The following is a 27,748-nucleotide window of genomic DNA, read 5'->3' as shown; positions in this document are numbered from 1 at the left end:
TGAGCAGACGACCAGAATTGAGGCTTGGTATGATCTTAAATGTTTGTACTGTGCACGTGAGTTATCTTGATAGTGACCAGTCCATTATGTGGGAATGAAATGAATAGTATTAGTAGTCAGTCATAAATCCTTATGTATTAATAAGAAACCCTCAGGCTTAGGTCCTTAGGCTACAGACTGAGCAGTCTTCTGCCTTTAGGTGAAAAGTTAACCATTTTACTGTAAGGAACCAACGCATCAGTGGAGTGGCCTGACTACTGTTGAATTCAAAGCATCTGAAATATTCCTTAAATAGTTTTGTGAATAGTAAATGGAGACGAGCTTGCAGAGGGACTGATGAGGCTGTTTAATGTACAGAAACAATTCAAAGTACTTGGTTTTACTGGAGGGAGACTTTTATAATAAATTGGTAAAGTAAGATGATTTTGGAGGAGGGAATAAAGAGGTATTTGAGTCTACAAGTCTCTTGATCACTGCTCAGGAAACTAAAGTGTCAATACAGTATGTACATCTAGATTAAGCCTTTGTTTTCTAGAATTGTCTGTGTTAACTGAATCAGTAGAAATCATCTGTAAGATTAGGAAAAAGTTTCAGAGTTTTCCTTTAGCTAGTTTCCCTTACCTGTACTAGTTTTCATGTGTTTCACAAGCTTAAGCAGGGTCTGCCTATGTCGTAATTGCTAATGTAATAGCTGACTGTGTGGTAACTTGGATGCTGAGCTTTTGAGTAACGAATACTGACCACCTAGTACTCGTGACTCCTGACAACAACACAGAAAAGGAAATCTGAGAAGCAGTTCTGTTGAGATGAGTCAGATACCAGGAAAGAAGTTAAATGGAACAAGTGAGTAACAGATGCTGTTCAGTTGTTTGGGTGGAATGTGATTTTCTGGTTTACCAAGAAGGACAGTGCATGTGTTCTTTGCTAGATTTCTCATTGCTGATTCAATGATACTGTGCTTGTACCCAAAGTCCTTTTTTTCTAAAAAAAAAAAGCTCCTCTATCAGTCAAAACCTTGAGGGGATGAGAAAGAATAAAGAGGTGGGGGAGTCAGAGGAAGACAGACACACCTGTTGATTGGGAACAAAAGGGGAAAGACATTTTTGACTTTTTCTTTTGCCTTTGTTTGAAAGTTATAGAATTAATTTGTTCCTCTGCACTTGTAATCAATGAAACACTGTAGTAACGTTAACTCTGCCTTGGAGTATGTTAAAGTCCTAAGGAAAAGGTAAGAAACAAAAGCAGTCACTCATCTGCTTTAGCAAGACAAGGATTTCTTTTGTTTTAGCAAGAGCAGGTAAGGAACAGTTAAATGAGAAGTCCTTACAGAAGTTAATTCAGAGAAGTACCTCTGTAGGGTTACCAATCTAATGAAAAGGACTGTGTTATTCAGGTTTTCCTAAGGGCTCTTTCTGTTTAATAAAAGTCACGTCCCTGCTCTGAAATGAGAGTGACTGCCTTTGGTGTCAGAGGGGCCTAGAACTACTTTCCATGTAACTTTAACACCTATTTTTTCAAAAAATTACTGATTTAAAACCAAACATCCCCAAAAAATTGACATCTACAAAGTAAGATCATCTTGGAATGGTGTTTAGCATATCATGGAAATGTTCCGCCTTAATAATGAAGATAATGTCACACATTGCATGGCACTTTCTACCTTCTGAAATAGCAGCACTTCAGCCTGAGCCATTACAGGGTGTCATTAGCTCCTGCTGACTTCCAAACAAAATGAATAAATCTGGGTGCAGATCGCCTGTCCTTGCTTCCCAGCCCCCTTCCCTGAATTTAGGGAGCAATGAACTTAGGTACTGTTCCATCATCTCCTCAGCCAACCGTGATGTCATTGTGAAAGCACATACCTAAGCAGTCATGTGGAAAACAGAATGCTGCCCATCGTAGTAAAGGAGGGCTTGTGCTTAGTAGGAACGGGATAACTAAGGAGTTCTGCAAAAGGGAACCCTGGCATGGAACTGGAGGGTTGGATTCGATAATCCTTGTGAGTCCTTTCCAATTCAGGATATTCTGTGATTCTATGGAGATGTCCCTTTCTGACAATGAAGTGCTGTTTCAGCCAGGGCTCAGTCCAAGTGCCGACTCTGCTATAGTCAAGCTGTCCTGTACTGTGTAACAGACTCTTGCATGGTTTGCGTTTTACACAGCTGCCTGAAGTCAAGATCTGGCTCCTACAACCTGTGGAAAACATTCTGTACAAGATGTTCTGGTAAAACAAAAATCTTTTTTTTTAATGGGAATGTCAATGCATTCAGCTGAAAGGGGTAGTGAGTACTGGGGAAGGGGGAGGGAGGTGACTGCTAGTAGAGAAGAGGGTTGAACACATTTAAAACAGCAAATTATCTAGTAACTGCTTTCATTAGTGAACTTGATTAGAGAATTAATCAATGTGCACAGAAATATTGTGACTTCATCTTCAGCCTTGTGCTATCTTAATTTACCTTCTTGTCCAAAACCATGTCCAAAAATGTCCTGTATATTGAATTTAAAATAATGTATTTTCTCTTGGTGAAGCGTAAATTACTAACCTGAAGCTTCCTATTTGTTCCAGGTTTTTAGGGTGAATTTGTTATTTGAGGCCTCTTGGGAAAAATAGACTAATAAACCATCTGATAAGTAGTCCCTTTGACAGCATAATGTGGGCACCAGGCTCTGTTCCAAAGCCTGCTGAAGTGAATGAAAAGATTCCCCTTGACCTCCCTGATCCCTGGATTACAAACTGAATGGGTGGCTGCACAGTTTGCCTGGCACCACCCAACTGCACATTTTTTCTGCAAGGGGTGGGGCTCTGCATGCACCCCTCTGCTCCTCAGTTTGTGTTACTGATCTGTGTCTCTGTGGTAGATCAGATCAGCCCTGCAATAGTACTGAAAACTGATTTAAGAAAAAAAAAATCCAAGAACAATACATTTGAATCTGAGTGACTGTGGAGCGCCAAGACAAAGGTGCAACTATGCATTGGTCATTTCATGTTTGGTATCTCGGATCAGGTACAGGAAGAACAGAATGGTTTAATTTAGCAAAGCAGTTTGAAAAGAGATACATCTATGTTTTGGGAGAGGTGAGAAGTTTCCTGTCACTGTGACTAGTGTGAAACACAAGTCTTATAGTGGCTCTCTGTGCCCCAGTGATGCAGGACTGCTGTGCTCCTTAGTGGGCAAGGCATAGGTATTTGCTGCTCTTTTGGTCCTGCAGAGCAATATTCCTCTTGAGTTTGCTTTGAAAAATGACTAGAAACAGAGGCTAAGGACCTGAAGCACATGAGTAAAAGGTTCAAAGGGAAATGAGAGTTTCAAAATGTGTTGAAGTAGAATGAGTTGCTTTTTGGTCCAGCTGAGCTGCAACCATAACGCCTTGCTCAGGCAGCTACTTAATAAGTAAAAAAAAAAAGAAAAGTGAAGTTGATGCTAAAATTTGGCACTAGATATCTATCTACCTAAAATTTCCCGGCTTCCAGCTGCAGGTGCTATCCCTAGTTTTCCTTCTGTGCTGTCAGGTTATGGGTGCTGGTAAGCAGCTGCTCCGATTCAGCCTGGGGCTGTGGCTATTTCAGTGGTGGTTCAGTGCTCTAACAAGCACTGCTGTTTGTCAGAGGAGCCCCCACTCTGAAACACATATCTAAACTCAGAGAACTAATAATGTAAATCTTGGCCACTTGAATAGGGTCAGACTGTTCTCCCTCTTAACCAAGAAAAGAGAAAGAAAACCAGGTGTGGTGGAGGAGTCCAACAGGAGAGCTCCTGTTCACAGACCCAGTTTGTTCTTTTCTGCAAGTCATTATTTGTACTGGCCTCCAGCATGTCCCTGAGCAGAACCAACTGGAAATGGCTTCTATTTCTTATTTGTGTTGAACTGCAGCTGTACTTAGACAGCTTTTTAAGTTTTGATGAACTCCTAAAGGAGTTAAACTGAACCCAAAATAAATACTGCTGCAGCTCCCTGCTCCTGAATATAAGTAATTTCAAAGCCTGAATAAGGAAGCATCATTAACAAAGCATGACTCCAACCCATTAAAAAATGTTTTTCTTTGTATCCCAGCTGAGACATGATCCAATGTGCAAGAAAGCCTTCAATGGAAAGTGCAAGCCCTTCAGCATTTTGAAACAGAGACTGCAGGGAACAGAAATCATCACTGTGAAGAAGCAGGCCCCACAAAAGCTATAGCTAAAATTGAAGTGTGTGTGTTATCTCCATATGAAGTCTTTCATTCAGTAACACTATTGTTTCCTCCAAGGACAAAGCCTGGATGTTATGGATGAGTCTCACATATGTGCTTGACCGGGTGCCAAATTCTTTCCTCCCCCTCCCTGTGCTGCTAGTGTTTGGGAATATTTCTCTGTTGAGAAGCCAAATCAATAGGTGTCATGACTACCCTGGGTATGTAAGTATCTCTGCTCTTCTAAAAAACGTTAAAATATGTCTTTTAAAGACAATGTGAGAGTCTAACAGCTTCATTTTCACCTAAATCTGAAAGAGAGCATGATCCAAGATGGTTGATGCATGAATGCCCCATGTTGAACCTGAGAGCTGTCAGTAGCCCCTTAAGTTACAGAGATTCACTGCTATTGAACTGAAGGGTTTAAAAATGTATTTAAATTGAACTTATTTACAGAGATGGAGGAAAAGATGCTTTAGCTTTTACTGGAAGAAGTATATTTGTTGGGGAGGAGAGGAATACACATGGATATGCATATGTATTATTTTACCCAGACATGCCAAATCATTGCTGATTTGGTATCCATGCTGCTGTTGTAAAATGTCCTTTAAAATCAGTTGTGGAAAGAAACAGAAGTGTGCAAAGGTTTAAAGCAAGAAGAATGTGACAAGTGGAGAGTGGAAGGTGTTGATCATAATGTCTTTTCTATTCCCTCTTAAGTGCTCTTTGGTCTGCCATGACCAGGGTGTTCTGTTGAAGTGCATTGTTCTTTTATCCATCTTCTGGTGCTGTCAATAGACAGTGAAGGTCTAAATCAGCTTTCCTATGCCTTTCAAAAAAAGCAAATTTCTTTTTTTTGTAATACTTTTTCTTTCCTTCAGAAAGGAAGAACCCTTGCTCAAGAGAAGTATGGTTTGTGTCTTCTCTTATTTCCATTACAGAAGCAACTAGGGAAGAAATCTAACTGGAAGCAGAGGATTTTGTTAATACTTTTCAATCAGCCAAGCAGGTCACAAAAGCTCTGAAGGAGGGCCACCCTCTTCCACCTCCTCCCCCGCCAAGAATGAATCCAGGTTTGTGGTCTACTTTATATTGTTGCTGTTCTTGGACTGATCTTTGGTAAAGCAGTAACCTCTTATTAACCGCAGATGGGCTTCAGTTTTGCACCCCTGGCACAACACAGTGTGAACATTAATTCCCTCCATAATTGTGTAGGAGTGCAAAACAGAGGCAGTGAGGAGGAAGAGAAAACTAACTGTACCTCTGAAGTTTAAAGGCAGCAAGCTTGGGATTTGATATTAACACTTTGGGAGGAGAGTCCGGATAGCTGTACTACAATATAACAGAGGGTGAAATACATCCTCTCGCCATTCAAAACAACTGTACTGCACACAGGCTTCCCCACTCCCACGTGGTGGCTTTTCCACTGTCTCCTTCCCCACCCAGCTGTGCAGTCAGGGGAAGTCATTTAGCAAAAGACAGGTCTGGTTTACTACAAATACCAGGTTTGGTCTCTGCACAGAGCTCACTGTATTACAAGTTACAGATCCAAAATGATGTACATACAGCCAATATATCATGATAATGTGATTTATAAAATGTGGGAGCAATCTTGGAAAGGGTCTCAGTGGAGTCCTGCCTGCGTTAGGAAGGTGGAGAGCAGGAGGGGGACGGGGGGCTCTCTGGGCTCACTTCCAGAGTAGGAATTCATTACTGATAGCAAAAGCATCTGCCATGATTCCAGCCTCTCTCCTCTCCTAGATGATGGTGATGCAGTATAAGCAGCAGGACTCCTCTTCCTTCCTTGATTGGGGTCAAACTTCTCTCTGAATTTCCACTGCTGAATTCTTTAATGACTCTGTTATTTCTTGTCTAACTTTACCAACTCTAAGAGCAGACCCTCCCTTTCCTTCTCCTTATTGGAGGAATCCAAGTTCTGCAAGAGCAGCAGTAGTTGTGGAGAAAGGAAGTAAATAACTGCTTTTTAGGGAGGACAAGTTGCTGAGTGGCCTAGTGAGGGTGTATATCCTATAGTACAGGACTATATATTCCCATATTACAGGACTGGAGAGAAAGTACATGGATTTTGGGAAGGAGAGAGATATTCCCTTTTCCTCTCATCCTTCTCCAAACAGAGCCCAAAACCTCCCCATTTTCCCCTGGAGTTCCAGGTGCCCCTACCAGCCCCCTGAAGCCAGGCATCTGTGTTCACAACCATTATGCCCATGATGTTGATCTGGAGCTGGCTTTTGATGGCTGCTTGCACCATTTTTTCTGTATTATTACAGAGAAAAAGGGTTTCTAAAGCTGCTATATCCTTAGTATTAGAATAAGGACACTTGGACTTCTTTTGTAAAAGGCACAGGACAGGGAGAAAGGGTCTGGGAATGGCAAGGGCAATGTGATGGCTGAATTGTGACTGTGCTGACCCTGAACACTGTTCATTGAAATGAGTCGTACTGCACCAGCCATGTGTCCCTGAATAGCTTTTAGTAGAATCAGGACTGTAAAACTGTCAGAAAAGACTTTAGAAAGCACGACTGTGTGTTCTTCACAATACTGCTTCACACTCAGAAACCTGGCTCTTAGACGTGCCTCAGCTGGTGGGGCACAACTTCTTCAGCAGTGGTTTGCTAAATCACAGAATCACAGAATGAATTGGGTTTTAAAAGACCTCTGAGATCATAGAGTCCAACCTATGACCCAACACCACCATGTCAATTAGACCATGGTGTTAAGTGCCACATCCAGTTAAATGCCTCCAGGTGACCCCCCACCTCTCTGGGAAGTCCATTCCAGCATCTAATCACCCTTCCTGTGAAGAAATTCTTCCTAATGTCCAACCTAAACCTCCCCTTGTGCAGCTTAAATAATACCCTTTTGTCCTGTCCCTCACTGTGTGGGAGAAGAGGCTGACCCCCACCTGGCTACAATCTCCTTTCATGTAGTTGTAGAGAGCAATAAGGTCTTCCCTGAGCCCCTTTTCTTCAGGCTAAACAACCCCTTCGCCCTCAGCTGCTCCTCACAGGACTTGTGCTCCATTCTGTTCACCAGCTCTGTTACCCCTCTCTGGACACACTCTGACACCTCAATGTCCTTCCTGAAGTGAGAGGCCCAAAACTGAACACAGGATTTGAGGCGTGGCATCACCAGTGTTGAGTACAAGGGAAGAATCACTTCCCTGGTCCTGCTGGCTACAACATTGCTGATACAGGCCAGGATGTCATTGACCCTCTTGGCTGGCTGTTGACCAGCACCCCCAGGTCCTTTTCCACGTGGCCACTTTCCAACCATACTCCTCCAGCCTGTAGTGCTGCATGGGGTTGTTGTGGCCAAAGTGCAGGACCTGGCACTCGGTCTTGTTGAAATTCATACCATTGGTCTCATCCCATTGATCCAGCCTGTCCAAATTCCTGTGTAGAGCCTTCCTACCCTCCAGCAGATCAACACTCCGACCCAGCTTGGTGCCATCCACAAATTTACTATGGGTAAATTCTATCCCCTCATACAGATCATCCATAAAGATATTATACAGGACTGAACCCAACACTGATTCCTTGGGGACACCACTTGTGACTGAATGCCAGTGGGTCATTCACTTGTGGCACCATTCCCTAGCACTCTCTGGGCCCAGCCATCCAGCCAGTTCTTAACCTGGCAGAGAGTGCTCCTGTCCAAACTGTGGGTTGTCAGCTTTTCCAGGAGTATGCTGTGGGAAATGGTGTCAAAGGCTTTTCTGAAGTCTAGGTAGACTACATCTTCAACCATTCCCTCATCCACCAGGCGGGTCACCCGGCCATAAAAGTAGATCAGGTTGGTTAGGCAGGACCTGACTTTTCTACACCTGTGCAAGCTGGGTCTGATCCCTTGGTTGTCCTGTACGTGCTGTGTGATGGCATCTCCTTCATAACCTTCTCCAGCACCAAGGTCAGTCTGAAAGGTCTGTACTTCCCCACATCCTCCTTCCGGCCACTCTTGGGGATGGGCATCACATTAGCCAACCTCCAGTTTTCTGGGAACTCCCTGTTTAGCCAGGATTGATGATAAATGATGGAGAGTGCTTCTTCCAGCTCCCTCACCCTAGGATGAATCTCATCTGGTCCTACATACTCATGAGCATCTAAGTGGCTCAGCAGGTCACAAACTACTTCCTCCTGGATTATGGGGTATCTGTTCTGCTTCCCATCCTTGCTTACCAGCAGGGGGCCAGGGGATAATCGGTCTTACTGCTGAAGACTGAGGCAAAGAAGGTCTTAAGTACCTCCACCTGTTCCTCATCTTTGGTGGCTATATTCCACCCGGCTCCAATAAAGAATGAAAGTTTTCCTTGGCCCTCCCTTTGTTATTAATGTATTTATAAAAACACAAGTGGCCAGGTTAAGTTCTAACTGAGCTTTTGCCTTTCTAATCTTCTCTCTACATGACCTAACGACATCCTTAAACACTTTCTGAGTTGCCTACCCCTTTTTCCAAAGGTAATACACCCTCTTTTTTTCCCTATGTTCCTGCAAAAACTCTATGCTCAGCCAGGCTAATCTTCCCTGCCGACTTGTCTTTTGGCACATAGGGACAGCCTGCTCCTGTGCCTTCAAGATTTCTTTCTTAAAGCATGTCCAGCCTTCCTGGACCCCTTTGTTTTTAATGATTGCTTCTCCAGAGACTCTCTAAACCGGTGCCCTGAATAGGCTAATGTCTGCCCTCCAGAAATCCTGGGCAGAGGTTTTGTTGACGCCCCTCCTTACTTCACCAGTTATTGAAAATTATGATATCGTGGTTGCCGTGCCCAAGATCACCTCTGACCACCACATGTCACACCAGCCCTTCACTGTTTGTAAACATCAGGTCTAGCAGGGCCTCACCCCTGGTAGGCTCACCCCCAGCTGCAACTGGAAGTTGTCTTCCACATACTCCAGGAACCTCCCAGACTGCCTCCTCTTTGCTGTTCTGAGTTTCCACCAGGTCAAAGTCTCCCACAAACTGGTGATTGTGAAATATCAACCAGCTGCTTATAGAGCAGTTCATCCACCTCTTCATACTGGTTGGATGGTTTATAACAGACTTCCACCAGGATATGTGCCTTGCTAGCCTTCCCCCTGATTCTCACCCATAGGAACTCAACCTCATTGTCCTTTCCTCAAGCTCTATGCAGTCAAAACACTTCCTAATGTACAGAGCCACCCCACAGTCTCTCCTTCTTCTCCTGTCCCTTGTGAAGATCTTATAACCATCCACTGCAGCACTCCAGTCACATGAGTTATCCCACCACACTTCTGGGATGGCAACTATGTCGTATCTTTCCTGCTGCACAATGGCTACCAGTTTCTCCTGTTTGTTACCCATACTGGATTGATTCCTTTTTTCCCTTTTAGACAGGTGAAACCCATCTGTCTCCAGCAGGCCTGGTGCCGTACAAATAGCCCCATGATAAGAAAAAACAAAATTCCACTGATGGCACCAGTCTATAAGCTAATTGTTGATCGTGTGGGTTTTCCTGTTCCTTTCAGTGTTCATCCCTTCTACCTAAGAAACTGAGGAGAATGCCACATGTGTTCCTGTCCCTTCAACCAGGCAGCCCAGTGCCTTGAAGTCCTTTTTGATTACCCTAGTACCCTTCTTATCAACCTTATTGCTGCCAGCCTGGACAACCAGTAGCGGGTAATAATCAGAGGGAAGAATTATTCCAGGGAGTCTCCTTGTAATATCCCTTACCTGGACCCCAGGGAAGCAGCAGACTTCTCTGTGGGATGGGTCTGATCAGCATACAGGACCAACAGTTCTCCTCAAAAGTGAGTCACCGCCTACAACTACCCTTCTTTTTTTCTTAATACCTGTAGCTGTAGTCTGTCTGGTTGACTGCACTGATCTAGGAGATCCCCCCAGAAAGACGTTCTTCTTCACTGTCATCTGCCTGACCCTCAAATTCCAGGGCCTCATACCTATTCTGTAAGGTCTCCTGGAAAGGTGAGGGAGGCCGGGAAAGGATTTTTCTACCTCCCCAGGCAGGGACTTGTTTCCACTCCCCCCTTTTATGTCTTCTGCCTGATGGCAAGAGGGCAGGGCTCCTCTGACTTGCTGAGCTTCCGTTCTCTGCATTTCTCTCAGGGATGGAAGGATGCAACTCCGCTGGTTTATTTTTCTTTCACACTCTTTGATACTCCTCAGCATCTCCACCTCCTCTTTAAGCTCTGCCACCAGGCAGAGCAGATCATCCATGAATTCAGACTGTATGCAGGTGTCTTTTCCACTGTCCTCCGGCACTTAACACCAGGCTCAGACACTCCATGCTGCCAGAGACCTGTAAAGCTGTGTGCTTCTTGTGGAACTCTGTCTGGGTTGCCACGCTCCTACTAGCAATGGCTTCTGACCATGTGTACACCATTTCTGGGTCTATTCTAGTTGGGCAGTTGAAGAACCACAGGTAAGGTGGGCTTACCTCAGGAGCTGGGAGGGTGGCTGTGCCCTCCTACAAGCTCTGCCTGCACCAACTGCTGCACCGCACTCCCTGGAGCCATTTAAACCTCCTGGCAATGCCCTCTCCTTGCCTGATGAGCTTCTGAGAGCTTCCATGTCCTGCAGGACAGGGCTCTGGCCTGCTGCTCAGGAGTCCCTGGGCTCAGGAACTCTCTGTACAGGTCTATCTAACCCTCAACCACAAACTTACCTCAGTCGATGTTGCTGCCACCTCAACAAAATAGCAACCTTAATGACCAGTCTTCAAAAGTAGTCTTAAAATCTTTGGGTTTGTCTATGCTAGGAATTTTTGAATAATGCTGTTCCTGCAGACTTGTTAATTACGAGGTTGGGGGTGGCCAGGAATAGGACAAAGATAATAAAATCTGCTTTTATTAATCTCCAGGGATTTATTTTTTAAAGCAATTACTGTTTGCTGGGTTAATACCATAAGCACATATTTTAGGATCCCAAGTGTTTTTCTAGAGAAAGTTTTTGTAGTTCTCCAAGGTATGTACTTTGGGAGCTGATGGGAACTCATCATGGTTACCTGCTGGTGGAGCCAGGTTTTGAACTGCATCTTGAGTGCTCCAGGAAAGCAGGACAATTTTTCTCCTGTACTGTATAAACTGTGACACAAGCTGTTCCTTTCTTATGGTCAGACTATATTCAGTGTCCACACTGCTCACAGAGGTTTTGTGAGGCTGCAGCCCAGAGGCACATGGAGTTTTCTGAAGAACAAGCTGTCTACTATGCTGCAAAGACCACTGGACAGGCTTCGGTAAGTACACAGTCACATTTGCGTGGTCCTGGAGGCAGATTTGCCAAGCTTTAGTTCATGGTGAGTAAAGACCTGTATTAATATAAAACTCTTTAAACAAGGTACATGCTGAATATCAGCTGGGAGTTGCCCATAACTGGAGCCCTTCGTCTGATGAAAAAATGACAGAGTATGACAGTATGAAAAAGTTGGAACAGTAATTTCCTCAGGCTCTTCTGCAATTGGATTCCAGGGTAATTCCAGGTAGTTCTGCTTTAGGGAAGCAGAAAACTGGCAACTTTTGCAATACACGGAGAAAGCTCTTCCTGTCCATTAGGGCTCCCTGCTGTTGGAAGGTCTGCTGTTCCCTTGTCTTTAGACACAAGGCCAAAGGGCTGAGCCCCTTTGAGGGATCAGAAAAGTGAAGGTAATCATCAGTGTCTTGAAGTGAGAATTTGTTTTGTTATAGAAAAAAGAATACTGTAATCTGTTCCTTTAGGAGGGTACTGGGGTTTTGTTTGTTTGTTTGTTTTGTTAAAGATATTTGAAAATATTATTACTCTTTCACCTATTTTGGGCATGAAAAATGACTTTCAAGTGAGAGAGGGTGGACCTTTTTCCTGTTCCTTCTAGCAGTGCTTCAACAGTGATTTGGAGAGTTTTCACTGGGCTCCGTAAGTTCCTTGCTGGAGTTGAGTGGTGATTGTGCATCTTCTTTTACTAGGACAAGCAGCCATTGACTCAGAGAAAAACTCCAACATTAACACCTGCTGTGTTATCGCTTCTGGAGAGAGTACAAAAAGGTGCCAACACAGACAAACCTACCCTAGGTAGAGTTTAGTCATATTTATGTCTTTCTTGTAACAAACTCTGATGTATTTGAGGTGAGCGAGGCATTTTTAAAGCAGATCATAGGCTTTGGAATCCAGTTTTCTGATAGAATAATGTTGAATTATAAATTTTGACTTTCTGTGGGTTTTTTTTAAAGTCTTGACATGAAAACCTAAACTCATTTCCATACAGGGTCAAAAATTTCCAAGTGGATGTTGTTGATATTGAATGGCTTTCCTGGTCATTATCCTGCTCCACTGTGTGGAGTGTATGCCCAGAGGTTTTCATTTGGGTGCTCAGGAGGGCCTTATTGTTTTCATTTAGAGGTTCTCAAACAGAAGTATTTCTATAGACCTAAAATATACAGTCTTTGTTTGAGGTTTATTCTGTCCCATAAAGGACTCCATAACCTTTAATCTTCAATTTTAAGATTTATTCCATCATTTTTACCTTTTCTTAGGTCCATTTAGCTGAAGTATGAAGAGTATGTTATTTGTTCCATATGACTTTGCCCTTGTTGATTTAGCCTTAAAAGTAATACCACCACTTCCCTAAAACAGTTCCCTCTATATAATGTGTTTTCTAGACCCCATTGCTACTGATTAATCACGACTCATACTCAGTCTATGTTTAGAAGATGTTTTATAAAGTATTTTAAAGGTTATTTGTAGTATAACATGTGACTGATAATACAAACTGCTCTTTGTATCAGTATCTTTGATCCCTACATTTCTGGAGTTTGTGTTGAATTTATGTAGTTTATCATGTTTTATGGCCAATAATTTTTTTAAATAATGATCTGCAGAGACCTCTTTAGAAATACTGAAGAAAACTGCAAAATCTTGGGGTGTATCTACTGGGAAAAATTCTTCAGGAAAGTTTGGGTAAGAATTTTTTTTTTGTATTTCAACGTTATCACATAAAAGGACCCTGATTGCTTTTGCGATACACCATATCACAGAATCACAGAAGCACAGAATATGCTGAGATGGAAGGGACCCACAAGGATCATCAAAGTCCAGCTCCTGGCCTTGCACAGGACCATCCCCAACAGTCACACCATGTGCCTGAGAGCATTGTCCAAACACTTCCTGAATGCTGTCAGGCTTGGTGCTGTGACCACTTCCCTGAGGAGCCTGTTCCAGCACCCAACCACCCTCTGGGTGAAGAACATTTTTCTAATATCCAACCTAAACCTCCCCTGACACAACTTCAGGCCATTCTCTTGGTTCCTGTCACTGGTCACCACAGAGAAGAGATCAGTGCCTGCCCCTCCTCTTCCCCTCACAAGGAAGTTGTAGACTGCAACGAGGTCTCCCCTCAGTCTCCTCTTCTCCAGCTGAACAGGCCAAGTGACCTCAGCTGCTCCTCATACAGCTTCCCCTCGAGGCCCTTCACCATCTTTGTTGCCCTCCTTTGGATGCTCTCTAACAGCTTAATATCTTTCTTATATTGTGGTGCCCAAAACTGCACACCATATTCAAGGTGAGGCCGCACCACTGCAGGGCAGAGCGAGACAATCCTCTCCCTCAACTGGTTGGCGATGCTTTGCCTGATGTCCCCGGGACACAGTTGGCCCTCCTGGCTGCCAGGGCACTGCTGACTCATATTCAACTCGCCACTGACCAGGACCCCCAGGTTCCTTTCCATGGCACTGCTTTCTAGCACCTCATTCCCCAGTCTGTACGTACATCCAGGGTTGCCCCGTCCCAGGTGCAGAATCCAGCACTTTCCCCTGTTAAACTTCATATGGTTGGTGACTGCCCAGTCTTCTGATTTGTCAAGGTCTCTCTGAAGGGCCTCCCTGCCTCTGAGAGTCAACAGCTCCTCCCAGTTTTGTGTCTTCTGCAAACTTGCTCAGTATCCCTTCCAGTCCTGCATCCAAATCATTTATGGAGATGTTGAAGAGCACAGGGCCCAAGACGGAGCCCTGTGGAACCCCACTAGTGACAGGTCACCAGTCTGGTGTCACCCCATTCATATTACCCTCTGTGCTCAACCCGTGAGCCAATTGCTCACCCACCACATGATGTGTTTATGCTGCTGTGTGCTGAACATTTAGACCAGAAGGATCCTGTGAGAGACAGTATTGAAAGCTTTACTGAAATCCAAAAAGATGACATCAACAGGCTTCCCTTGATCAAGTAGGTGCATTACCTTGTCATAAAAGGAAATTCAGGTTTGATAAGCAGGATTTTCCTCTCATGAAGCCATGCTGGCTGTGACCAATGACAGCATTGTCTTTCAGGTGTTTTTCAATATATCCTGTTGCAGTATTGGCAGTATGAGCTTCTTTGTATTATTTGAAGCAATTAGTTGTACTGAAACTTTTGTGGAGCTCCTCAGGCCCCCAGTGTAGGCTGCTGAGAAATTAATTTTGGAATTAAATGTTCTTTCTTTTGGAACAGCCCTATCTGGGGTAGGCTGTGGCTGTGCTCTGCTGTAACAGGCATCTTGAGAGGATTTGCTGCTCGATAATGCAAACCTCTCTGACAGATCTTGTGCTCTTACAATTTCCCAGAACATGATGTTTGGGCTTCTGCTCCTCAGACCATGCAGTCAGTGGGGTTCCTGTTTTGGGCCATGCAAAGCCATGTCAGAGCAGCAAGAAGGCCTCCAGCTCCTGTTTGAGTTGGTCGTGGTGCTATTGCTCCAGGGGATGGCTCAGGTGATCAGCATCTTGCACCCCTGTGACATGTATACAACGGCAGAATATGAGATCCCAGCAGGAAATGTAGCCAAGAATTATTCCTTATAGCTGGCAAGGTATTTTGAGCCTGGGAGATGAGCTTTTGAGAGTGCTTGGAGCATGGGATGAAGAGAAATGTGCACAAAACAGAGTCTCACATTCCAAGTCATTGCAGGGGTCTTCTATGTGCAGTTTTGCTGTGCTTGATTGCTGCTGGTCAGTGCCTGGTACCTTCAGTTGTGGGGAAAAGTGCAATGGGCATGGTGCTATTATGAGCTCCACCTACCTCCATGACTTTACCAGCTGCAGGAAAAACTGCTGTCAGTACCCAGTAGTCTCATCTGGTGTTCTCCACTCCCCAGATTACCTGTGACTGTGTTAACAGTATAATAACTCTTAAGGTTACCATGCAGGGTCTGGCAGACCAGCAACAGGGACTTATTGATGCCATCACCATTCTTAAAAGTTTAGCCACTGAACTCTGAAAACTGGGGCTTAGCAGGCTTGGGGAGGAGACACCTCTTTTCCCTAGGGATACTGGCGAGTCCAGGTATCACTGGGGTTGTAGTTGCAGCCAGTTTACAGAGGCTTGGGACAGCCATTGCCTCCAGCAGTCCCCAGGACAGGCATCCACACTGGCATCCAAAATAGAGCACAGCGGAACTGTGGAAAGGCCTGGCTTGGGTGAGCTTGCAGGTGCTGGACTGTTGGCAGCTGTTGCATTTTCTATAGAATTTGAGCTTTGCCAGGTGCTTTACAGAGAGAGCACTGTGCAGGCAAGGGATCAGTTTCAGTGCTACTCAAGAGCACTTTTTAGCTGAGAAAGCAGATGTGAGAAACTGGCTTTGAATGGTGTAAATAAATCCTTAATCTGCCTGGAAATGGTTTTCAGGATGAGCTGCTCCATCACCTTCCCAGGGATAGAGGTTTAATTTTCTTAGATAAAATGGAGTAAAATATAAAAACTGTTTCTATAATAAGAAATAGCAAGTATATGGCTTGTTGCTGCTTTTAGACCGCAAATGGACAACAGAAGATAGAGTGGCTGGTTGGCGAGGACGTGTTAAGGCTTTCTTCTAACACATTATGGAAGATCTCAAGCAACACAATTTTCCAGTACCACTTCTGCCTGAAGTTCTACAGCTACCACGTTCAATAAAATAAGCAAACTGAAATTCATTGATTGTGAGAGTATTTGTATTAGTTGCCAAGATTTAATTAAATGATTGCCTGCAGGGGATTGCTATTACCATGGGTTCATTAAATGGTTTAACAAAATGTAGAAAGATCCAGTACCATGTTATTTTTCCTTTCCCCTAATGCTTTGATACATTGAACAAGACAAGCGAACGTTCTGGAATTTCATGTAAATATTTAATCGAATCTTTCAGTAAACAATAAAATGATTAATGATAGTGATTGATATGTGATAAATGGTGGTGTATACTGTGCATCTTTTTCAAAGCACTTTAAGTTCAGACTAAACCCAAACCTCATTCTTGCATTAAACACTTAAATTGCTTCTAGAAATTGATTAATAAGACAGAAATATTGTGGAGGCATACCCTTATTTTTTTGGCCACTTGATCCACTGTCAGCCTTGGATCACCTTGCATAAATTTTCAATGATGCAGCATGTAGGGTTTTTTTAGCTTAATAATTTTCATTAAGGCTTTCCATTAAAATCCATAAGGAATTTTCTTACCTATTAAATACTTAAAAAGTAAACAAAGATAAAAAGTAGTTGGACACAACAATAGGAAATATCAGACTTTACAGAGTTTAATTAAACTCTACTTAGGCTTTAGCCAATAATGATTAGATAAATACAGAAAGGATGACACTGAAGCAAACATAAGTCCTATGCTAGACTCTTAGAAACAGCAGGCATGACATTATCCACAATATACTAAAGCAGTGCTGCTTAGCCTTTCTTAAAATCCAGAAAGAAGAGGGGAAAAAAAACCCAAACACATTCCCCACTATCCTGTGCAATGTTACCACAGTTGCTTTCTTTAACAAAAAAATAAATGAATCCTCAAAAGTTAGAGCAAGTTTTACTGTATTTGTTGTTGTGCGCATCCCCCAATTATTTTCTGTCTGAGTACAAAAGTGTTTGATTTCACAGCTTAGTTTCTAGTATCTTACAAAAAACATAAGGGCAGGAACGGTGTACTGAAGAACAGAATTTTAAAAATTCCATTAGCAAGAAATGAACCAATCATTAATTTATGGAATGTAACATCATAGTTCAGACTGGCAGTGCAAAATTCTCTGGAATTCACAGCAGCTCATTGATTAAGAAAATGGAAAGTCCCAAGAGAAAAAGCTGGTAAATAAAATAGAAGGAAAAAGAAATTAACATTGTTTCTGATAGAGGATGGAACTTAGCAATAAAACTACTTGTGTTTACATAGAGGGTGCAGTCTTTTGTTCAATGTAGTATAATTTTAGCTTCTTGACATTATTTCAGCAGGTTTACATGCCTTTTTTTCTTTCACAAAATGAGTACACGTTTTTGTATGACACCAAATGTTTACTAAATTTTGTTATTTGTTAGTATCATTTGATTATAGTAATTCTGTTTTATCACCACATACTGCTCTGCTTCTACAGAATTTCAAGCAGAGTTTAGATAAAAAAGTATTTTTATCTCTATTAGGATGGGAGGTAAAATGTCCTAAGATATCCCAGATCTTTCTTTTTCATCTCTTAGCTGGTATTCCATGGTCTACCTTCCCTTCTCCATGCCAGCTCTCTGCTCTTGGATTCTCCTCTCACATTTAGAGGAGAAATTGGCTGTGCCAGAGGAGGGAGGACTGGACACTGCATGGGCTGCTGCTTTCCTCCACTGTACCCCGAGTGTACGTGAGGTTGCCTCTCCTCACACTGCCAGTGTCACAGCCCTGCATGAGCCAAAGGCAGTGCCACCAGAGATGTCCTGTAGCTCTTGCTGCCCTCTCCCCTGTCACCGCCTGAAGTCAGACCTGCCTGCCTGCCTGCTGCAGCCCCATCCCCTCAGACACTACAGGTAAGCCCAGGTGAGCTTGCTGCTGTCTCCACACCTTTCTCTTGGCACTGCCCCCTGCCAAAATGAAACTACTGCTCTTTAAGCAATGTGATATTCAAGCCCACACCAGGCTGGTCTACTGAGCCCAAAATATTTGTCTGCCTAGAAACAAAGTATTCTTCAGCTTCAACTACTGGAGGCCTCTCAAAAATGGTCACAGAGGTCCCCCTAGCAAAAGTGGTGAGAAAGTCCAGCCCTACTTACAGTATTAGATGACTTGGGGGTATCTCTTCAGCTGTGAGAATTTTAAAACAATTTTATTTAAAATATAACTTTTTGAAATAGCTTGCCTTCCTTTGTGATGGGACATGCTCAGCTTTCACTACATTTATGATGTCAAGAATCTGGAAAAAGAAACTTGAATGGGCTGACAGGTTAAAGGCTGCAGTACTACACGTTTAAGGTTTGTTTCTCTGTTTTACTTGCCAACACCATCATTGTATGTTTTGTTAAGCATTTTAAAATGCATCAAAAGTGGTAATTTTCATTCTATTTGAATGAGACTTGGTCTTTAACCCATAGCTAGATATGCATTGGTGACAGCTGCTTATCATTCTGTATTTCAGAAGAGGCTGAGTTCAGGCAGCAGCACCTCCTCTGACAGCTCAGAGCTCAGGCACTCTGCTACAGAGTGCTGAGAGGCAGCAGAAAGAACGCGGGTGCCACTTTAGCTCAGTGTTTGCATAATGATTCCTTCTTAACATCACATTTTAATTCAAGGACAAGGACTTCAGTAATTATTTACACCTCTTACAAAAGCACAAATCAAAATGACAAAATGTGTATGTGATCAGGTAATGCTACAAAATTGAGTAGTTTTTTTTGTTGTGGTTTAGTTGTTGTTTTTTGGTTTTTTTTTACAGGTACATACAGAAGTTTGGATGAAGACAAGTGAATACAGTTTGTACAAACAAGGAAAACAATGCAGTAAGTGAATACAAACACACCTTTCCAAGTTCAGAGGAAAATAAGAGCCTAGCTGTAGAATATGCATGTAACATTGATTACAACTTTTTCTCTGTTCTGGAACTCATAATTTAAATAACTCTTAACTGGGTGTGACTATGCAGTGCCTGCTCTTCCTCTTGCTGTTGTCATTACAAAAATGATCTTAAGATTCCTTTTGGTTTGCCTTATGCCAAAAATTTCTGTAACAAAAAACACCCCTCAGCATTGTATCTGCAGAACATATTCTTGCATGAACTGTAATAATACAACCTTTCCTTTATCCAAGTACCAATAAACTTCTAAGAATATTAGATCATTGAAGTTGTACAATGTCATTGTAGCTCAGTAACACCAGAACAGAAATAACTTAAAAACTATTTTTTATTTGAACCTGTCTGAAAATATTCCTGTGATTAATGAGGGAGAAGAGAACATGCATGTTTCACGCTACATTTGTAATGATCATTAGGTACTATGAACTCTTTTTGGATTTAATGAGAGAGTAGCTCTTGGGGTTTGAGAATTTACCCAGATTCAGAATTTTTGTGTCTGTTTTAGCAGCAACAGAATCCATTACTCACTGCATCATCCGCTAATGCCAGGATTATTCTTTTTAACTATGGTTTAGGTAAGAAACCAAATTGTGAAGAGTCTGATTGTTGGTTTTGGTTTGGTTTTTTTTTTTAATAATGTCATCTATCAGGAAATGTGATTTTTGCAATTTCTGCTTGTTCATGCATCAGGTGCTAGGACTGTCACACCAACAAACTGTCAACTGGAAATATTCATGGACCATTTACCCCAGGAAACAAAACGGAAGTCCCCATGGTTCTGGTTTGGAAGAAACAAAGGCTGGAAGTCCAACTGTAGCTGTCCCAGTGCTACTGAGGAAAAATCCCATGATTAAAATGGCCTGAACTGTTATCACACCCGCTAATTTCAGGTGACACTTGTGAGGCAGGTTCTGACCCCGTTTTTGACCCTGGCCCAGTGTCAGCTCACCACCACAGCCCTTATGTGCGTGGATATGCCCCTGGCCACAGAGAGGTCCTGCTTGGGCACAGGCACCCCTGGGCCAGGGTTTGCTTTCTGAAAGCCCACGTTTCAGATGGTTACAATTAATAATCATTTTCCAGACTAAAGAAAGGCCATTTTTATCAACAAAAGGTGAATAAAGGCTTCTTAGGTAGGAAGCATTATATTTTATTAAATGTTAAATTAATCAAGCTGTTGACCCTGTGGGAGAAAATGCTTAAATTTAATCAAATGCTTCAAGTGCTTTACTAGAGAGAGAGAGAAAGCAGTGCCTGATACCTTGGCAGATCCGGCTCTAAATGAAAAGTAAAGTTTTGTTATAACCTTTGAGACAATTCACTTTCCATTCTGAAAACTGCACATATACAAGATAGCAGTTCTTACATAGTCATTCAGAAGTGATAGTTACTTCCAGCTCAAGGGAAAAGGCATGAGATGCACACAGCTGAACTGCATGTCAGAAAACAAAATCTAGTTAAACGTAATCATAATAGTGATGATCTTCATTTGAAAAAAGTGAAACAAGGAGGTAAGATTTACTCTTGGAATGATTCTGATTTAAATTAAAGATTAATAAACTTCATTAATTAAGTGCTTAACAGAAATCTATGTGATGTTGATAATCTGTTTGTTACATTTGCCATGTGTACAAATTTGCTGTGATTTATGGCTCATTAAAATGATTTTTCTGTGATTTCCCCCTTCTTCCCATTCACTCTAACCTTATTTCTGCTACTGCAGCAGCCATAGTTTTATTGTGCCTGTTGTGATATTTTTCTATTGTTGAAGATATTTATTCAGTTGTTCGCATGAAAGGTAACAACAAAAATATAGAGGGAGCTGAGGGAAATATGTTAGTTCTACTGTTGTCATATGCTAAAAAAACTAATAGTAGTATGAAAAATAGAGCTTCTTATTTATTAACATCCTGAATTTAACTACCATGTTCATAATGTGCTTTGAAAACATTTGGAGCAGTTTTCCTTAAAAACAAAACCAAAACCACCCCATCCTAACAGATTTAAGTAAGAAGCACAGTCTTAAAAAAAAAAAAAAGGGAAAAAACCCCACAGAGGGTGATAGTTACTTGAAGGCATGGTGAAAATGAGGCAAGGTTACAGAATTTGTAGTGGATGGAAAGGAGCGAGGAAAATGATGCAGCTGGTTTAGGGCCATCCCACCAGTTGCTAGCTGAAGACCTTGCTGTTGGCCAAGGCCATTCAGCCTGTGGGATGGTTCCTCTGGGCCAAATGCCATTGTGAAGTCCCCAATAGTGTTCTGGTTGTCCCCTGGTGGGAGCTGCCAGAAACTCATCACATGAGTGAGATCCATGAAAGGCAGACTTGTAGTTTCAGTTGCTGCCTCTGTCTCTTTGTGCACTGGGTACTTGTTAGTATCCCCTACAGGCCCTGAGGAAGCTTCTTCCATACTGATTTTGTGAAGAGACTGAGGTTCTGGTAACGGCAGGTCCTCGAGAAGATGCACATTGTAACCTTTAACATCCACTTTTATTGGCAGATTCTTGAGGGATCCTGCTGCAAGTGAGGTAGAACTAAGGTCATATTTATTAGGCTGATGAAGGTTCAGGTTGGTAGGGACGGCTGTTGAACATGGTGTGGGATGGACAGCTGGAAGGCTGTCTGCACAGCCCATCCTTTGCAAGTGAGGAGAAGGTTCAAGAGGAAGAGCAGTTTGTAAGCTTGGCTGGGAATGAAGATGTGAACAGTTGTATTCCTCTGATTCTGAACTATTCACAATACCATTCTGCACAGAGACCCTTTCAGGAAGAGGGGACAGCATGCTGGCATCTTCTTTCAGTCTGTATGGGAAAAGCTGGTCAAGGAGACCCACTGAGTCACTGTTCTGCAACCTGCTCTTTAGCAGTTCCTGTGGATGAGTCTTCCTGGTATGGCGTGTCAAGTGGTCCTTCCGCCCAAACCTTTGGGCACAAAACTGACACAGAAAGTCTTTACAGCCTGTGTGAACCACCATGTGACGCCGCACATCTTTGCGGGTATAGAAGTGACGCTCACAGTGGTCACATTTATGTTTCTTTTCCTTCATATTGCCAGCTGGTTTCCCTGCATGACTTTTGAGATGTTCCAACAGAACCTCAGTACCGCCAAACTCTTGGGCACATACCCTACAGGTAAGGTCCCCACTGGTGGCAGCGTGAAGAGCCAAGTGTCTCTTATAGCCTAGCTTGGTGTTGTACTTCTTGCCACACTCTTCACACTTGAAGGCCATCTTGTTAGGGTCATGAGTCTGAAGGTGATTCTTTAGATGGTCTTTCCTGTGAAAGGTCTTTTCACAGTAGCCACACTGGTGAGACTTCTGTGGAGAATGAGTAGCAGAGTGCCTAGGACAAAAAAACAGAACACACACACAAAAAAGTTATTTGTGTTTACATTTATTCTAGTACATTTACTCTCGCAGATTCAAGACTTGAAAACACCGGCATCCTTGAAGGAAGGCCTTTTTTCAAGTTCCCAGGTTATTAGTAAAACCCTAAAATTTTTTTTGGGGGGAAAGGTTTTAATCATCAATCATAGAGTAGGTTAAAACTGCTCAACACAGTCTTTTTGAGCAGCCACCACAATTAAGGGAGACTAGTTTTCTCCAATTCTACCCAAACAAGAATAATAAAACCTGGAACTCAGGGATTAACTGTCACTAGAACACCCCTCACATCCAGCAGAAAAGGAATGCCTTCAGAGCTGTACCTGAGCAGTTTATATTTGGAAATGAAGGCTTTTGTGCATCCGTGCTGTGAACACTTGTAGGGGCGCTCCCCTTTGTGCGTGTAAGTGTGGACGGTGAGCTTGTCAAAGGAATCAAATATCTTCCCACAGAGTCGGCAAGGGTAACTGTCTGGCTGCTTCACTTCTTTTCCCTTCAACAGTGAAGACCGACCATTTCTCCATTTAGGTATAAACCTCACGAGAGCATCACAAGTGCTTCCTGAGCTGGCACAGCTAAACTTTGCAGCAGAGGAACAGGAAATGGTCCCAAAGCACTGAGTAATGCTTTTGCCTAATGTCGCTCCTCTCAGTTTCCCTTTGAGTTTGCTTTTTGCTTTTACAGGTCCCAATTTATTTGGTGGTCTGAACCTCGTAGGAAGGACTCGGTCTTTATGGATGCACTGGTGAGATTCCAGCAGAGCAAAAGTTGCAAAAGTGCTTCCACAACTGGAGCATATCCAAGGGTCTACAGGCTCTTTCTGCAATGAGAATAGAAACAGTTCTTTCTTATTGGCCATTCTAAGGAAAGGTCATATTCTTCTCACCGATCTTCGCCTGGGCTTTCCCACATCCATTACTGTCTTTGGCAATAGTTACTTCTATGTAACTTCTGTGTACTACCACACAGGTGTTCAACTGACAAAAGATTCTCTCTAAGAATACAAACTCGAAGGAAAAAAAAGATTGGCTAAATACTGATTAACATGGTTTTGTTTAGCATTTACTGTAACAGTCCTAAGTCCTTCATCTTTGTTTATCTGCGCTTACTGAATTTCAAAGTCTATACATTTGTTGCATTCATGAAATTACTTATAAAAGAAGCTGAAAATTGTACTTTAGACTGACATAATTTATCTGCTATTGCAACCTCACAAAAATGTCTGACTTTCTGCACACTAATGTAGTTTAGCCATACAGGATTTCCCTGTGTTTTGGACGGACTCCATGCTTCACCAGACAGCAATGGTCAATGTCTCCAGGAGAGACTTCCTCACTTAGCTTGACATTTGGCATTAGATTTTCATTAACCGAATAAGAAACATTTTGGTTTTAGGGATCTCAAGCTTATCCTGAATTAGAGGTATTAAATTATTTCTGGTTTTTGGGGTTTCTTTATACAGTATATTATTTGGAAGTATTATTTCTGTGGAAATAAGAGCTCTATTGGATTCAGTTGAATTCACTTTAAATACTGACATTATAAAATTTCTAATGAAAAGCAAATACAAAAAAACTCCAATTGCTGATGAAACGTACTTCCAATTAATACACGACAATGTACTTCCTCAGCTGTGTCTACCTTTTATGTAAGCTTCTCATAAACTGACTTTACTTTCCCTTGCTCCTGGGCTAGCTTGCTCTGGAGAGCATGGTAAGGCTGTGTCCACTCCATCTTTATTTCCAGACTGAGCCCTCCTCTCTGTTACTCGTGTCTAATGCTGTGGCTCTCTCACACCTTCCTTAGGGGCACACTCTGAAGGCCTCATATGCCTTCTTGAAGAATGAATTCCCAGTTCATTTGTATTCCCTGTTTCACATTTCCTTCTAGCTTGAGTACAAATTTTCACAGCCACGTTTTCAACACTTAACAAGTTTTTCCTATCAGTTTAAGGACTTCTGCTATCAGAGGGGAAGGTATTGGGATTAGAAGAGAAGGGTTGTTGCACAGGAAAGACTGAAATAATCTGTGGATAATCCGACCAATTGGTCAGAGCATAACAAGGGGAAATGGTGAAAGAAGTCTGAGGCTGGACTGCTTGGTTATGCATGAATTAGTGCCAGTGTTTAGTCTTCCCAATACATCAAGCGGTGCCTCTTATTTCTGACTACATCTAATGGCTCCATTGGATTACAAACATAGGAGAGGAAGAGCAGCCTTTCTCTGAGTAGTTGTTTGGTTAAAACTGCTCTTGGCTTTGTGTTAGCCAACTCATCTATAGTCTAACCTTCTATGACCAGAGTTACATAAACAGAGAAAGCACGTAAATAAACTACAATTTACTATGTATAGTGATGGCCTGAATGCAGATTAGGGGTACTTACTGCTGCTGGAGGCAAAGGACAGACATCTGATTCTTCTTTAATGAAGACTGCGGAAGCTTCCATAAACTTGGCGTAATCGGCAGCATACCATACTTTCAGTTCTGTGTGGGGTTCAATTGGCTGTGAATGGAAAAAATTTAGCACATATTTACTTGTGCCTATTTTCCTAAACCAAATAATATGGAAGACTGGAGGGGCTGGGGTGTGCCAGTTGTTGTCCTTACTCAAGCTGCACTCTTTGACTCTGTCTAAATTATTGGTAACTTAGTTTCAAGATTCAAGCACTTTTTGAGCATTATTACCCACTAGGGCTTAACACTTTCTGTTCTTAAAAGCAGAATTGTGCAGAGATTTGGGGGGTAGGGGCAATAGCAGGAGGGATGCCTCAATCCTCATGACCTTTGCTCAGTGAGATGTATTTGTCTGTGATGTTCAGATATCCAGCAGTCTTTCCAAGCAATATCCCATGCCCATTCCTTGATGTCTGGAAGCCCACTGGACACAACACTTAACTGCAGGGTACAGACAAAGGAAAAAACCATCATGAACGCACAACAGCTTGGATGCCAAGCTGGATATGTCACACTGAGCATGGGTGCAGAGCTGATCAATATGTGGACTGCCACTCAAATTGGCATGTTTCCATGTGCTGGCTCTGATGTGTCAGGCTCACTAAGCGTGTGCTTTATTGTAACTCTCCCCTCCTTCCACTGAAGCCTTTCCCCAACAGGATTAAGGGAGCCCATAATCTGCAGTCTCCCATCCAGTCATGCTTGCCCAAATCTTTCCTTGGACTGGACTATGACCTCTTCTGACAAATACTTTCAGTCAATAGAACAGCAAATAAAAGAGAGGAGTGATTACACTCACTGGCTAAAGATCTGTTAGTTCTTTAAAAGCAAAGGAGAAAACTAAACTTTAGGGTCATGATTTATATGACTCCCTGACCCTGTACACAATTTTCTTCATCTATAATAAAACCCAACACTGCTGCTACAGGGGTAGAGCCAAACTGCACTGTAGTTTGTAGTTTTATTTTAACTAAGCTAAACTTGTGTCACTGAAAAAAAAAACTAGCCCAAGAGGAGAGCAGCTGAGTTTATTCTACAAAATGTGACATCATAAAATGCACTTATTTTATAACATTGGTGTGGGATAAGCATGGTAAAGACAATTTAGATTGTGAATGCTGAGAGGTGAGGGATAATTTTGTGTATAATGTTGAAAACTGAATTTTTGGACTCCCAAGCAGAAGCCTGCTTGCTAACTACAGTCAGTATGGGTTGGTTGTGCGTTTTGGTAACACCTGGCCTAAACAGAAATGGTACATGCTGAATTTTCCACTCAACTAAGGACATGAGGCAGAGCCATCAACTACGAGGCTGATCATGCACTGTGCTCCTCCACATAGTCTATTTCAATGGAGAAAACCAAGCTGTGGGGAACTTCAGAGGTACAAATGTCTGAGGATGTCCTACGACCTTGGCCAGTGACACCTGAGACTGGTACCCACAAACAACTGTGCAGCATGACACTGTCGTGACCTTCCGCCCAAAATTACAGGACCAGCAACTATCTTCCCTGTGGGAAGTTGAGACCTGGTCAATGTGACTTTGGAGGGCAAGTGCATCAGTGTGTGAAATTGTCAAGTAAGGTAAGAGCTCTAATCTCAGTAAAACTGACATCAAACATCAGTATCCAAATCCACTACAAGTTGTCTTTTATTCTGTGCCATCTGTGAGAATAAAACAAAACTACTACTGTGCCCATGTGAAACTATCCTGGGATCAAACAACAACCATGGATGACTTTTACTTTCTCACAATGTATACCTTTTAAAAGTAGAGGCTGCAGCCATTAGGTCAACAAGGCAGCTAATGGTACTGTTAGTATGTCACTTACATGTATGCTTTAGTAGTTATAGTTTCATGTCACCAAAATCCTATTTTTTTTTGTAAAAACAGTGGAGAAAGGAGCCGATCCTGTCCCCAACTTAACATACTTCATTAAAAATATCTTGAGAAAATATCTTCATAGTCAGCCCTAAGGCAGCCTCATGGCATGACAAGAAGGGTGTGCTACTGCTTTCACTGACCAGGACAAAATCTGCAGGATGACACAGTACCATGAATGATACTGTGATTCAGGAGAAATAAAACCCAAGTCATGCCCTATGATACACAGCACAGTAAAGGTTCCAAGACACATGCCTAACCCTAAGATACTCTGTGTGAGTATATAGGATACAACTCTCCATTAATGCCAATAAGCAGGGTTCTGCTGAAGTCAGCAGAGAGCTGGTTCAATAGTACTTAAATTATACTGGAAATTGTAAGTTGCCAGTTCATAACAACTACTTCTCAGCTGGATTTTAATTCCATAGTAACTTCTTTTGACTAATATCCACTCCTTTTTTTCTTTCCACATTTTAACGTTGTTCACAATGATACACAAGCATTACGTTCAACAGATAGACTTCAGTTTCCCAAGTATGCAAGAAAGTTATTTCTGATTAAAACAAACTTTGCCCGAGAAAGTGGACAAAACAACTAAAAAGACTGTATGTTCCAGTGTCATTTATAAATAGAGACCACTTTGTTCTCTCTCCACAGATGAAGATGCAGTCCACAATCTCTAACATAAACTGATCATTTCATGGCAACATTGCATGTTGCTAAGTTATTGCTTAGTTATGCAGTTAAGCCTTCAGATTTAATGAGCATGGAAAATAGTACATAAAGATTCTGCTTAACACCCTGTTCCTGAGCACATGGTAATGTGCTCAGAAAACACTACATGTCCAAAACTGCAATAAAGCAAAGGAAATTTGTTATTTCCAGAATGAAGTACTGTCAAATGTAACAAGGCTAGATAATCTTACCATGTACCTATCTGGAACTGAGAAACTTTACTAAATGCAGTTTAAACACCACCATCAGGAATGATTTTTATGTTTCCCTCTGCTCAGTTTCTTCACTACCCACAACAGCAGGTACACACCACCTTTCCT

General features: G+C 42.3%; 2 protein-coding genes across 3 annotated transcripts in view; one reads left to right on the top strand and one right to left on the bottom strand.

The window, feature by feature from the left end:
• Positions 1-2,170: 2,170 nt before the first annotated feature.
• Positions 2,171-13,100, top strand: ZC2HC1B (zinc finger C2HC-type containing 1B; the record flags this gene model as incomplete). Its single annotated transcript, XM_029962728.1, is given in 7 exon segments — positions 2,171-2,224; positions 4,054-4,194; positions 5,113-5,143; positions 5,146-5,244; positions 11,284-11,402; positions 12,106-12,211; positions 13,018-13,100. Coding segments are annotated over 7 exon segments (633 nt in total), but the record flags the coding sequence as incomplete, so codon positions are not given.
• Positions 13,101-20,858: 7,758 nt separating this feature from the next.
• Positions 20,859-27,748, bottom strand: part of PLAGL1 (PLAG1 like zinc finger 1) — a 43,978-nt gene continuing 37,088 nt past the window's right edge. For both annotated transcript variants that reach the window (XM_018078377.2, XM_018078378.1), the window contains 3 exons: positions 24,739-24,858; positions 22,678-23,174; positions 20,859-22,313 (listed from right to left, as the gene is read on the bottom strand). In XM_018078377.2, the coding sequence (XP_017933866.1) occupies positions 21,038-22,313; positions 22,678-23,174; positions 24,739-24,858 (1,893 nt within the window). In that variant the 3' untranslated portion in view covers positions 20,859-21,037. The remainder of the gene's footprint in view (positions 22,314-22,677; positions 23,175-24,738; positions 24,859-27,748) is intronic.

This window comes from Manacus vitellinus, unplaced genomic scaffold, assembly GCF_001715985.3.
Source record: "Manacus vitellinus isolate BGI_N305 unplaced genomic scaffold, ASM171598v3 scaffold_4_pilon, whole genome shotgun sequence".
NCBI lineage: Eukaryota > Metazoa > Chordata > Aves > Passeriformes > Pipridae > Manacus > Manacus vitellinus.
This window is presented reverse-complemented; position numbering and strand designations above follow the sequence as displayed.